Genomic DNA, 13,347 nt, shown 5'->3' with positions numbered 1-13,347 from the left:
AAACATCCAAGGATCATTAGCCACATTCTCAAAAACCAGGGTGAAACTTCCTCTAATGAACTCATGGGTAATCTGAAAATTCTTTCTCAAAAATATATCCCCTTTTTCTCCTTGCTTCCATCCCACCATCCCGTGACTACCAGCTTCCAAGCATTCTCCCCTGCCCCTCACCTGTAATTGCCCAGGTAGACTCCATCAGGGTTGAGCATTGGTGCAATCTTGAAGACCAGGTGTTCCCGTAGGACACGGGCAATAGGGTGCTGGCTTATGAGGAAGTCAATGATCCCTAGGGAAGGAGAAGAATCTGGGTTAACCTCAAAGTGTTTCAAGAAGGTGGGAGCACATTTTCCTCAGCTTGGAAGCAGTAAGAGCTCCAAAGGTGATTTTTGGCCTATGTTGTCAACCACTGTGGGTATATGGCTATGGATTAGGTGTTGCCTGGTGAATTTTACAACTATATCTCTGTTTCCAAGAGACGGTTCAAGACATAATTTTGAAGCCCATGGGCAGATGGAAGAGCATGTGTCCTCTGCAAAGCTCCGTGCAGGCGTCTAAGAAAAGAGCATTTGAGCTGTGCCTTGGAGGGCCCAGATTTTGACAGACAGAGATGGGGGAGAGGCAGGATAGCTCCGAACAATGAATTAAGAGATATTCTCTAATGTCTAAGTGTTGACATTGGATTGGATGATTATGGGGTCAAGGTCTCAGGGATCTAAACCCTCCTGTTGCTGGTGGTCACACCAGAAGAGAGAGAGGAGGAGGAATTTGGTTAAAGTCACATGAGGAGAGGGAGGTTTCTTTGATGTCCCAACTCTGCCCCTTTCCACACTTTGAGGACCCTCTGTTCACAGATTCTGGGTCTGGCTGTCCTTGCTGCTTCTCTCTGGCACCAACAATTGCCTCCAGGTCACCAAATTTAGAAAAGCTGAATTCTCCATGATTCTCCTCCCACAATCAGGCAGTCCCCAGATCTCTTCCTTGAATCTAGCAGATCTGCCCTGTATCTCCATCCCTTTGCTGCACATCTATTCTAGGCCACCACCACATCTGGACTGAATGACTGTGACCACTTTTGGAACATGTCCTCATCGGTGCAGCCAAAGTCATCTTCCTAAAGTGCAAATCTGAGCCTGCCCTCGTTGGCTTCCTTCTGGTGATAGCCTGCATACCTTGACAGGAGAGGGGGTGAGGAAACAAACAACCCAAGTCCTCACCCTTCCCTTTCCTTCTCCACATTTCTACTCCGTCTTCAGAGACCTGGAAAACAATAGGCAAAATGGAACTCTGGCATTCCATGAAATAACTGTAATGCTGGAAAGCGGTAGGAGGATGCACAACCCTCCCAGAGTGTAGAAGGGAACTCCTTTCCTGCTGGGGAGAGAAGGAAAGGCATCAAGGAGAAAGAAGCTTTGGAGCTGGGCCCTGGAAGATAAGCATGTTTTGACAGACAGACAGGAGGAAGCAGCAGGTTAACTAAGAACAATCCATGGGCCAGTGGCAGGCACTTAGCTCCTGGAATGATAAATGGCTCCACAGCACATCCCAAAGCTGTTGTGACCAGTGAGGGACATCTCAGGCTTTTCATTAGGCCAGGGCTCAGAATCCATCGGCAGCCGAAAGCCAGTTGGACATCATTTACTTCTCGACCAACGCGGCAGTAGACCAGATGCCCTAATTTATTTGTTGGTCTTCATATTAAAGCTGCAGTTTGCCAGTAAACAGACAGGGTAATGATGCCAGGTGCCCTTGTTAGGGGCTAATAATTGCTTAATCTGTCCACTAATTGACCCCAGCTCCCGGAGCAGCCCTCATCAAGGAACCAGCCTGCGCTCAGGGCCTGGCCACGCTGCCTCAGAGAATGGCAGAGAATGGCTTCTGGAAATGGAGTAGCTCATTGTGATCCATCCTCCTTCACAGATGAGCAGATTAATTGGGCTGCCAATTAGGCAGCTAATAAAAGGATGAGAGAAGACAAAGCCAGGCCAAAAGCTGCAGCCATCCAGAGCTCCCTCTCCCATAGCGAGTGTGGAACAAGGAGAGGAGAGGTTTTAGACTCATCTCTCAGCTGGAGGTCAGATACAGTTCAACAGGAATCATTCCCCTCGATCAGGAAATTGGGAGGAGAGCCTTTGCTTTTGTGAGTTGTGTGTGGGGGGGTGGCAAGTGGAGAGGAATATGAGGAGAAATGTTGGAGAAAGCAAGAGTGGAGAGGAAATGCCACCCTTGGTCAAAGGCCAAAAGCATCGCATGGACTGAGGAAGCAGAAGGACTTGGGCACCTACATTCGGACCCTAACTGGTTATTAGCTGGAGAAGCTACTAGCTTTCTCTGCCCAGTTTCCTCATCTTGATACAGGAGTAATAATACCCAATCTGGAAGACTGCCATGTGACTGGGTTAGAACACCTGTACTTGAACTGCCTGATACAGCACCTGGAAAAGGTCATGTGCTTTAATCAACTCACTGAGATCGAAGATTGAGAGGCAGCGAGGGTAGAAAAAGCAGAATGGAATTTGGAACTGGGTGTCCTGGTCTGAGGTTTGCTAGCAATGAGACTTGGGAACAAGGATGCTGAATTGAAGAAGCCAACAAACCAGCCGTCTGAGAACTTGGGTTTTAGTTGTGGCTCAGTTACTGTGTGAGCTTTAGAAAGACTCCAGCCTACACTCATCTTTAAAGTGAGGAGAAAGAAGTCAGTAATTCCCAAGGACACATTCCACACTGGCAGTCTGGGATTCCATCCTTTTATTCCTCTCCCCCAGAGTAGAAGGATCCTCATCTATCAAGTGAGGAGAATAATCTCCCTCCTGTAGGGAGACACAATCAACCTTCTTAGATCAGTCTCTGTTCCTTTGGTAAACAAGTTTGCTGGGTCCTTTCTTTTGAATTGATTTAATCAGGAAGGTGGAAGAAAGCAGGATGACGGTAAGACTGGAGGCTTGAGAGGCTGGGGGAGAGGAAGGAAAAGTGGTAGATGATCAGAAATTATAGCCAGGCCACAGAGATCGTTGCCCTGGGCTGACCTCGGCCTGGTCATGATGAACCTCACCAGGCAACCCCAAATAGCTAATCATAGTTATTTCTTCTAGTGTACTTGGTTCAGGTCAGGGTACACGGCAGGTGCTTAATAAATGCCCATTGGTAGATTGGCCCCAGGCATTCATTTGACCTTGACAGAGTATAGGGTTAGCTGAACTGAAAATCACTCATTCTATAAAATTCACAGGGCCAGGTCCGCACCATAAGCCTGGTACTGCAAGATACAGAAGGGGATTCTGCCCTAGAATATGCACAGGGAGAAAGCAACTCCCATTGCAGTGACGTGCAAAGGCTCAGGTGGGAACAGCCCGGGGAGCCCTGAGAACCCAGAGGGCCTGGGAAGGGGCTGTGAAGAATGGAGTTGTAAAGGATGAGTAGAGTGAGCCAGATGAAGGGGTGCCAGGAGAAGGTGTTCCGGGGAATCCTACACAAAGGCTGGAAGGTGAGAGAGAAGGAGGCCCATCTGCCAACGAAGAGCTCTTCAATTCAGGGCATAGCTTCGTGATTAAAGGCACAGACTCTGAAACTGTACTATCTGGGTTTGAATAGCTGTGTGGCCTAACCTCTCAGGTGCTCAGTTCCGCATCAGTTAAGAAGGAAAGAAGAAAATTGCCGTGGAGGTTGTTGTGAGGATCTCCATGAGTTAGTAGAAGCAAAGTGTCTGGCACATAGGAAATGGACATGTGTGTTGTCTGAATCTTTGCTCCCATTTGGTTTGGCTGAAGGTGTGGGGACGACAGGATGTTGAGAGAGAAAGGGAAGAGGTAAACGGGGACTTGCTAGTCCAGCTGAAGGATATGAAGGGCACAGGAGACCACTGCCAAGTACAGGGGCAGACCTGCGCTTCCCCACTGCAGCATGGAATGTGGTTTGGGAGGAAGGAAAAGCAGAGGGCTCGGAGTCCTGAAGGTGGATAGGGTGGAGGTCGGGGCAGACCTAGCAGAGAGCCAGTGAACATAAAGAGTCTTGCAGTCAGGAACCAGGGTCTGACATGGTGCTGACCTGCAGTGACCAAAGCCCAGAAAGTCTCGAGGATGCGGCAGGTGCAGGGGAAGCAGTGTGGATAGATGGTGACACTGATGACGACATTATTTATCTACCATCCCCAAGAGCATCACCATTCTTTGCTGAAATTACACAGTCCTGGGGAAAGCTAATCCCCAAATGATGGGAGATTAAGTTTCGGGTCCCTGGCAGAATGGGACCTCAAAATGGGAAGTAAGTTCAGTTACAGAGAAGTCAGGAAAGTTACATTTCCTGTGCCCTGGGGGTTTGGGAGTTGGAGCTTGCATCTGCTGTTCAAGTCTTTCTTTCCCTCCAGACCATGAGCTCCAGGAAGGCAAGGACAAGTCTACCTCTTGGCCACTATCTTGCCAGCGTGTAGCTCAGCGCCGGGCACGGGGAACGTCCTCAGTAGATATGTGTGACATGAATGGATAAAGACTGACCCGTGATGTGCACTGTATGTTCTTTAGCTGGGTTGACTTGTAGTTCTCTTGGCTCCATGTACAGGTAGAAAAACAAAGGGTGCTGACATCATTTGCTGAACGTCTCACAGGGGCCCAGATGGGATTCTGATCCGGTTCTACTGGCTTCAAAGTGGTGCCCTTTCCATTAAGGCAATACGGAAGAGTCAGGAGTCTATTTGCATGTGATTTGTAGAATGATTTGCATATATGCCTGCAGGATTTTCTCTCTAGAGAGTTCTGTGTAAGGTTTATTGTTGTTGCCTCTAAGAGGCAATATGTTGCAGTGGGAGGAGCTCAGGCTTCAAGTGAGACAGTTGGGGGTCTCTGCGGGACCCAGAGTGTGGGTCACATGAGAGCAGCCACTCCAGGCCTTCCCCTGACCAGGCCCCTGTCTGCCCTGAGCTGAGTCCAAGGGCCTCCAATTATGGAGTCACAGGGAGTCTGGCCCTGAAGAACCTGAGGCTCACAGTCTTGGTTCTTACCCTGCCACACCCAACCCTGCCCATTTCACAGATGAAAGAAGCTCAGAGAAGTGAAAAGCCCATGACCCTTCACCCCCACCCCAGTGGGTCTGGTTTTGCACTTATAATGTGAGGCTGTAAGGGATAGAGAGAGAGAGAGAGAGAGAGAGGAGAAGAGGGAGTCTAGGGGAGGGATAGAGGGGGGACGAAGTCAGTGGGGGAGGGGAGGGAGAAAGGATCAAAGGTCACCACTTCACCGTAGGAAACATTAGGTTGTGCTTGGTTGTGCTTGGTCCTGGTGGCTGTGAGTGCATGGGGTGTGTGTGTGTGTGTGTAGGCGTGTGTGTCTCTCCCCTCTCCTCGTCTTATCGCCCCAGGGTAACCCCGAGGAGTGAGCTCCATAGTCTGAGCCCTGGAGGGCTCCGTGGCCCATGGCAAATAGACTCCTGACTCTTCCGAGTCTTCCTGAGACTTCCACAGACTCAGCTCAGGCTCACTTAATCCTCATAGCATCCCCTTGAGGACCATATTGCTGCCCCCATTTTGCAGGTAAAGAAACAGAGGCTCCAAGAGGTGGGAACTTGCCGAAGGTTGAGGCCAGGAGGTGGAGGTGGTAGGACTCACACTCAGGCCTGCCAAGTCCAAGGCCTTGGCTCTGCCCACTTCCCCATGCTGCCCTCCAAAGGGTGGCGTGCCTCGCCCACACCGGCGTGCATAAATACGGGTTTGATTAATTCAATTATGAAGGCTCCTCAGAGGACAAGTGTTCTGCCAATGGCACTTTTCGGTGAAAGTTGCCCCAACAACCCCAGGAAGCTTCAGGGAAAGAACATTCACTCGACCAGAAATCAGACACCTGAGGTCTAGTCCTGGCCAAACCGCTGACTTACAATCCGGTCTTCCTGGTGCAGAAATGAGGAGGGCTCCGCTAACAGCTCCCTCAGGAAAATAGCAAGGAAGGAGGTGGGCGGGGGCACACAGCACAGAAGCTACACACCTGGGTTTGGGCGCCCCGCGGGGGTCAGAGGAACCACACCAGGCGCCTGCAAGGTGCTCCATAGTGACCCTTCTTTAGTGCTTATTGCCGTATTCCAGACACCGTCCTAAATGTTTTATGGCTATGAACTCATTAATCTTTACAACGACCCTATGATGCAGGGTTCCTATTGTTATTTCCCTTTCAAGATAAAGGAACTGAGGCACAGAGAGGCTATGGAACGTCCCCAGGGTCATACTGTCCTACGTGGAACAGCTGGGATCCAATGCCAGGCAGGCTAGCCCCAGAGACCGTGCTGACACTCTGCTACAGGGTGGTTCCCGAGTTCCTTGGACCTTTCATGTCACGGCTGGAGAATGAGGATAGTTTGGCCTCACAGAGGCCATGAGTGGCGTTGGGGGCAGCCAAGGGGTAACTTGAATCAGCCATCTAACCGCCAAGTGGAGCCCTGAGGAGATCGAAGCCTTGCCACCTTTACCGCTGCCCCTCCAGAGTTCTGTGACGACACGGTTTCGCTCTGCTCCCAGCAGCAGGTGCATCAGCAGCTCGGCTGTGAGGACTGTGCTCCCAGCCAGATGGGGAGGACCAGGCTCCACATGTCTGCTCCCCGCTCAAGGTCACTGAGCCGGTGAATGTGGAAGAAGCATTAACTGAGCTGAAGGTATCTCAGCCCAGGCCTTGGACTCTGCTGCTGTCCCCAGCACAACGTGGGCTGGGGAAGGGATCCAGCCGGGCCCTGTGGGGCTGTGGTCTGGCCTGTCTCCTGGGGGCCAAGAGACCCTTGGGAAAGACCGTGCCTCAGTCTCTCATTGGCAAAGTGGGGGAATGATGGTGTCTTAAGCTGCCTCAAGAAAGGACAAATTGTGTCTCCAGGGACAGTTACAGAGATAGGGAAGGAGGAAGACCAGGACTGAAGAGATGGGGCCCAGGCCACAACCGCCATGAACTCCCTGTGTGATCCTGAGTAAGCTACTTCACTTCCCGGAGCCTCCCCATTCTCGCCTGGGAATGCACAGCAACCGTTGTGGGGTGCCCAGAGTGCACCAAGCTTGGCCCTCTAGCACTTCCCATCCCTGAGTGAGGCAAAAGAGCACGTACAGGCTTGGCAGACCCAGACTCAAAGTCCCCTTCTGCTGTTTACTGGCTGTGTGACCTTAAGTCTCCTATTTCTGAGCTCAGATTTAGAATCTCAGAACCGAAGCGGCCATTCGTCCCTCATAATAGCCCAAGGGGATGAACAAGATAATCCCCATTTTCCAGATGTAGAAAATGACAGTCAAAGATCCAGCCCTAGGCCTCAAATAGCTCATGGTTTAAAGGGAAGAAACAAATATAAATCAAATGTGTAACAAATCAGCGTGATAAAGATGACCAGTGGGTAACCACAATGCAGGAACAAAGCAGAGGCTGAAGAGCGTGGGACGGGGGCGCACAGGGGGTGCTTGAAATGAACAGTGGGAGATAGGTGTTTGCCAAGTGGCAAGGCGTGGGCAGAGGAGCAGCAGATGCAAAGGCCCAGTGGTGGGAAGAAGGTGGTCCATTCAGGGTTAAGTTGTATGGGGCGGGGATATAATGAGGCTTGGGCCAGGGAACCTGGCAAGAGCCAGATGGTGGAGGGTTGTGAATGTCATGGCAAGGAGTTGGAGTTTATATTGAGAAGGTAGAGGGAAGGCATTAAAAGGCCCTGCCAAGGAGTAAACATTGACGGAAAGCCTGCGGGACAGCACGGAGTCTACCAACTCGGCACAATCCAGATTCCTTTTTGGCAAAGCAGGCTCCACAGAGAAACACCCGAGCTGAACTCAACTTTTCTAGGTCTCAGGCCTTGTCTGTAACGTGGGATGGTGACCCTGCCCTCTGTCTGCTGCCCACGGAGGAGGTGGGCCCGGGAGTTTGGGCTCCCAGAGCTGCAAGTTTTGACAGTAAGGCTACTGTCTTTTTACAAACAAGGACAAAAGAGTTGCATCCGATCAGCTGGGGGAACAGGTCTGCTGCCAAGTTTAGTAACTGACAGATGGCTGCAAGTAGAGGGGTTGGTAAAACCAGGAGGGACCTGGGAGAGGTTACTGCAAGGACAGTGCTGGGAGGAAAGAGGATGGAAGTGAGAAGGCGAAGGAGTGAGCTGGGGTGACTGCAGCCGGGAGTTGAAACACCCAGCCTCTTCAGAGTGCTCAGCTTTGGGCAGTCCTTACTGTCCCTGAAACCCAGGCTCCTGGCCTGAAAGAAGGGGGGAAGGCAGTCCTGTGTAATCACAGCGCTGTATGAATACGAATGGGAAAAGAAGACTCACATCTATTTGCAATAGCGCCTTAGCGTTTACAAAGCAGGTTACCTGCAGCATCTTTTCAGAGCGCCGTGGGGAAGGGGGCAAGGTCTGTTGTGGGTGTCGGCGGAGTGCCCCGCACAGGACCGGGTGGGTGTTTGCATGCATCTTGCACCAGCTGCACGGCAGCCTTTGGAAATAGGTATTGATATCCCAATTTATTTTACATTGAAGGAAACTGAAATCACACTGCTAGGAAGTGGCAGAGCCAACCTTTGACCCCAAGACAGCCTGATGGCAAAACTCCAGATACTTCCACAGCAGTCCGCTGTCTCCCTCAAGTTATATCATTTCTATGGGTTTTTTTTAATATTCCTGTGACCTGAAGGACATTTTGAGACTAAAAGGAGACAAATTACTTAACTTCACCAAACTTACATAACTATATGTAAGAATAGAGTTAATATTAATTCCTATGACATAGAAACATTAATTAAAATAAATTACATTAATGAAAATAAATAATAAAAATAAAATAAAATATGTAAAGTGCTTAGAACCATGCTTGGCACATAGGTAGTATCACATTTTAGATATGATATACCCACTAGATAGGTAAAAATGCAAGCGTATTGGTGAGAATGTGGGACATAGAATGCTCCTGCATTGCTGGTGGTGGTATAAAGGTCTCGGAGAGGAACTTGGAGATATCTAGTAAAGTTGAGGATGCATATATCCCGTGACCTGTCAACAGCCTTCCGTGGCTATATACCCTGGAAAAGCATTTGCACGTAGGCACAAGGCAACATACATGAGGACATCTGTATCAGCATCGTTTGTAAGAAAAAACACTGGCAACAACCGAATTGTCCAGGAGAACAGACAGGTGAGCTGAGGCACCCAACGGACATGGGATACAGCACCTGGTGAAAAGAAGTGAACTACAGCCACACTCACCACCATGGATATTGGGGGAAAACAAGGGCCAAGGTACACAGAGTGATACGGTTTTTTAACTTTATAAAAAGTTCAAAAACATGTGAAACGAAACCCTACACTGTTTAGGAATGTTTATGTGAATAGTAAAACTATTGAGAAAGGTGACAAAATACAAACTTATAGCTATCTGTGGGAGAAGGAGGGTAGAAGGGAGGAAAGCTGAGGATTTAAAAGGAATAGATAATATCCTGCTTCTGAAGCTGGTGAGTACCCGGGCATTCATTAAATTATGATTTATATATTATTCATTGAATATGCTTATATGGCTCTCTAATTGAATATATATATGTATGCATGTATATATATTGTTGACTAAATATAAATTTTATGTGGACTAAATATTTAATAATAAATGAAAATGCAATTATAAAGATGTATATTTGAGATGAAAAATTATGTCTTATTTACCTCTGGTTGTCTGATGCAAAGCATGTTTCCTTGCTCATAGAAGGTATTTGTAAAGTTGTTTATTAAGTGAATGACTGAATAAATGAGTGAATAGATACCTTCTAATCCTTATCTCCCCACTTTACTGCACTCCTACCAACATACATATTGGCCTGGGGCCGGATTTCTTACTTTTGTAAACTCCTGGAGACAAGAAAAACCAGGCTAGGGAGTGTAGATGATGCCATATGGCTTATCCTCAACATGACACACATGAGAGAACTCCGTTCAGCCCTACCCATCCATCCATCCATCCATCTATTCATTGTTCCACTAATACATGTAGTTAGTAAACATTTATTGAAAGAAATGCTAATGGAGATCGGTGTAACCTCTTTAGAAATGAAGTAAATTCGCATCCGAGATAATGACTCTGCCTGTGACCACACTGTCCCAGAGGCCATGACGGTGCCCCAGTTGGATGTGGGGGGAAGGCACAGGATGCCCATAAGATTTTGCAACTCACCTTGGCACACAAATGAAGAGGGTGTTTCCCCTGGGTGGACTCGTCCTGTGATGAATACTACCTTCTGCTCTGCTCCTTCCCGAAGGTTGTCTGTAAAAGAAAATGGAAGGAGGTTGTTCAGGAGGGCAGGGAAAGCTGAGACTGGGAGTTGGTATGTGGGATAGAGGGACAGGGAAGGGACTGGGTGCTTTACATTCATTTCTTAAATCAATGGGTTAGAATCATTAAGGCCCAGCCATTGGTGACTAATGAAATTATGTCCCTGACTACCCAATATTAAGAGACTACATTCCTATTGATGCAATTGATCATGTTAATATTACAATCATCTGAAGACATCCTGTGAGTGAAGCCAAATCCCAGACTCACTGATTGTGACCCTAGGCAAGTTGTGTATGCTTTCTGAGTTTTGATTTGCTAATCTATACACATGGAGAGTATTAGTGATGAAACAAGCTTACACATTGCCTAGTACACAGTAAACACTCAGTAAATAATGGAGTAAAGAAAGTAGCTGTTTCTATTAGTCATAGTAGCACTGCCATTTAATTAGGGCCTTTTGTGTCAGGCACATTCTATACATTACTTAGAGTTCTACAGAAATGTGCGCAGTTAATATTCCTTTTATAGAGGCAGAAACTGATGCTCAGAGGGGTTACATAACTTGTCACACAGCTAACAGGTGTGGGTCGAGCTGAGATTAGAACTCAAGCCCTTGTTTGACCTTGATGAAGTAACAGGGACCAGATTTCTCTTTCAACTTAAGCCAACTAAAAAATCAGACAAACAGACAAAACAACTGTTTTCAGACAAGAGGCAGTGCAAGACTAATACATGGAAAAAGTATGCCCTCTGATTGCCCTGGCTCTTTGCCTGGAGGCCCATTCCAGACCAAAGAGCGGAGAGGGGTATCCTGAGCAGACCATGGAAATCTCACTGAGATTAAACTTCAGAGAGTCTGAAGCAGGTGGTAGCTGGGGGGAAACTGCACATTCCAGAGAAGACAGAGGTCTGTGGAAAAAGAATCCCAGAAATCTGTCAAGGAGTCTTCAAGTGTGTTTGCGGGTCCCAAGATGTGCATGCAGAGGGTGAATCTCATGATGTGGTGCAAAAATGACCAGGGGGCTGTGAATCGCATGGCTGTCAGGGCTCACACAGGGCTAAGAGTCATTTGAATTCCCACCACCAAAGTGTTAGTCCTCACTGATCACTCAGGGCATTCAGGAGAGAACCTAGAAGGGCCATGTCTTGGTGGTGGGGCTAAACTACTCTAGACTCATTCTAACAAAATTTTAAAATCACAAAAGTTTCAAACTGGACAGAAGAAACTTAACTGCCTGCCATTTAAAGTGCAACTCTCTTTAAGGAAAGATAACAAAATCCAGACACTCAGCAATGTACAATTCACAATCTCCAGCATCCAATAAGAATCATTAGACATGCAAAGAAGTAGGAAAATATGATCCAAAATCATAGCCCGAGCTCTTGCTACTTCTACAGAAATCTCATTCGTATAATAAAGTTTAGCTATTGTGCAAAGAGATTATTAGACAAAAGCAGTGGCCAAGGGTGACATTCCCAGAAGGAAGGGGCAGGAGGGTACCTAGTCCCTGGCAGAGGAAGGCCAGATTGACTCAGAACAGAACCATGACTGGAAGGGATTTCATAAATCAACATTGAGAGAAGTTGGGTTAAAGAATAATACCATCTATGTTGGAGGATGATCTGGAGGGAGAGGGGAGGTAGAAATAATTAACAGGCTTTTTACTTCTGAAATGATAGGGACAGGTTATTTTGAATGTAGTTTATGATCTCAACAGTCGCACCAATGTCAGAGACTAAAATAAAAAAAATGTATATATGTATTAACTTTATTAAGCCTGATTCTAATGGCTTGGGACTTGCTTGGTCTATTGGGGTGACCGTTACTGAGGTTACTGCTTCCCTAATACTAGGCGTCTTAGAGGCAGCAAGAAATACAGTGGAGCCAGAATTCATTCCTTTTTTTTTTTCCCCCATAATACATTCTTGAGAACTCACCCTGTTCTCAGCTCTGTGCTAGGCACCTTTAGGAACAAAGGGAGAGAGAAGTTTATGGTTTAAAAGAGGAGTTAGACACCTGAATATTTCCTAGACTGAATACAAGCTCCTCCAGGAAGAAGCTACGATTTTCATGGTTATTTTTAACAGCATTCCCAGGACCCTGTGTGTGATAGCACTCAGGAATTGGCTATCGAATTAAAAATACTCATATAGATCATGGCTTATCTTAGTTAATCTTCATCATACCTCTGTGAAGTGGACAGTATTAACCCCATTTTATAGGTGAAGGGACTGAGGTTCACAAAAGGAAGGGACATACATGCCCAAGGTCACCTGTCTCCCTGCCTAGGACCCTCTCACTAGCATTTCTCCTCCTGGATCGACTAGCAACAATATCAGATCCTGTGTCCGCTGCATTTCTACCTACAACGTACATGAGAGAGATTGGTTCCATCCCTTCTTGCTGGTAGAAGTTGAGCTACTGCCTTTGTATTTATATTGTTTTTTCACTTACAAAACAAAAAATGAAATGCCACCAAGCCCTTTAAAAAAAACACTAACACTGACCCCATCTATCCCAGCAGTCCAGAAATGATAAATAGCATTACCGAGGCCCTCGGTGAACGCTAACTTTATGGATGTCTCCCCTGACCTGGTATCAACCCAATTGCATTCAGCATTTCTGCTGACCACAGAGAAATGCAAAATGGGCATTCTATTTGCACACTAATTTTACTGAGCCCCTGCGTCTTCATAAAATGATAACACGGGGCTCATAAAAATCAAGCGTCTCGGGTGTTAATATAAGCAAATGTTGATGCAGGCAGGAAACAAATTGCTTTGTCATTTTGGAGGCCGTACAAGAGCATTATAATCATCTTTAGGCAAAACGGATGGGTCGCCTTTGCTTAGCTTTTAGCTTTCATTTGCAAAATCAATTTAAGGTAATGTAGCAGCTCTGAGGTGGTGTGACATGGGACACCCCTCCACCCCCCCGCCCCGTCACCGAATCTCCAGACTCGTGCAAAGCCAATTAAACATATTCTTGGAGGAGGCAGCAGGGATGACGGAGGAAGTATACTTGAACAAAGCCAGGGTGGAAGGCAGCTGAACAATGAGACCAAGAACAACCCTGTAAGGGGTGATGAAACTGAAAGTTCATT

The 13,347-nt window shown here is 47.4% G+C and overlaps 1 protein-coding gene across 5 annotated transcripts in view; it reads right to left on the bottom strand.

Annotated features, from left to right (window-relative positions):
• The window catches only part of LOC116647850 (BEN domain-containing protein 5), a 1,423,949-nt gene that overhangs the window by 111,153 nt on the left and 1,299,449 nt on the right, over positions 1–13,347 (bottom strand). For all 5 annotated transcript variants that reach the window (XM_032429423.1, XM_032429457.1, XM_032429433.1 and 2 more), the window contains 2 exons: positions 10,142–10,231; positions 172–286 (listed from right to left, as the gene is read on the bottom strand). In XM_032429423.1, the coding sequence (XP_032285314.1) occupies positions 172–286; positions 10,142–10,231 (205 nt within the window). The remainder of the gene's footprint in view (positions 1–171; positions 287–10,141; positions 10,232–13,347) is intronic.

This window comes from Phoca vitulina, unplaced genomic scaffold, assembly GCF_004348235.1.
Source record: "Phoca vitulina isolate PV1807 unplaced genomic scaffold, GSC_HSeal_1.0 scaffold2, whole genome shotgun sequence".
NCBI lineage: Eukaryota > Metazoa > Chordata > Mammalia > Carnivora > Phocidae > Phoca > Phoca vitulina.
Note: the sequence above shows the minus strand (reverse complement) of the source record. Positions and strands in the feature narration are given on the sequence as shown.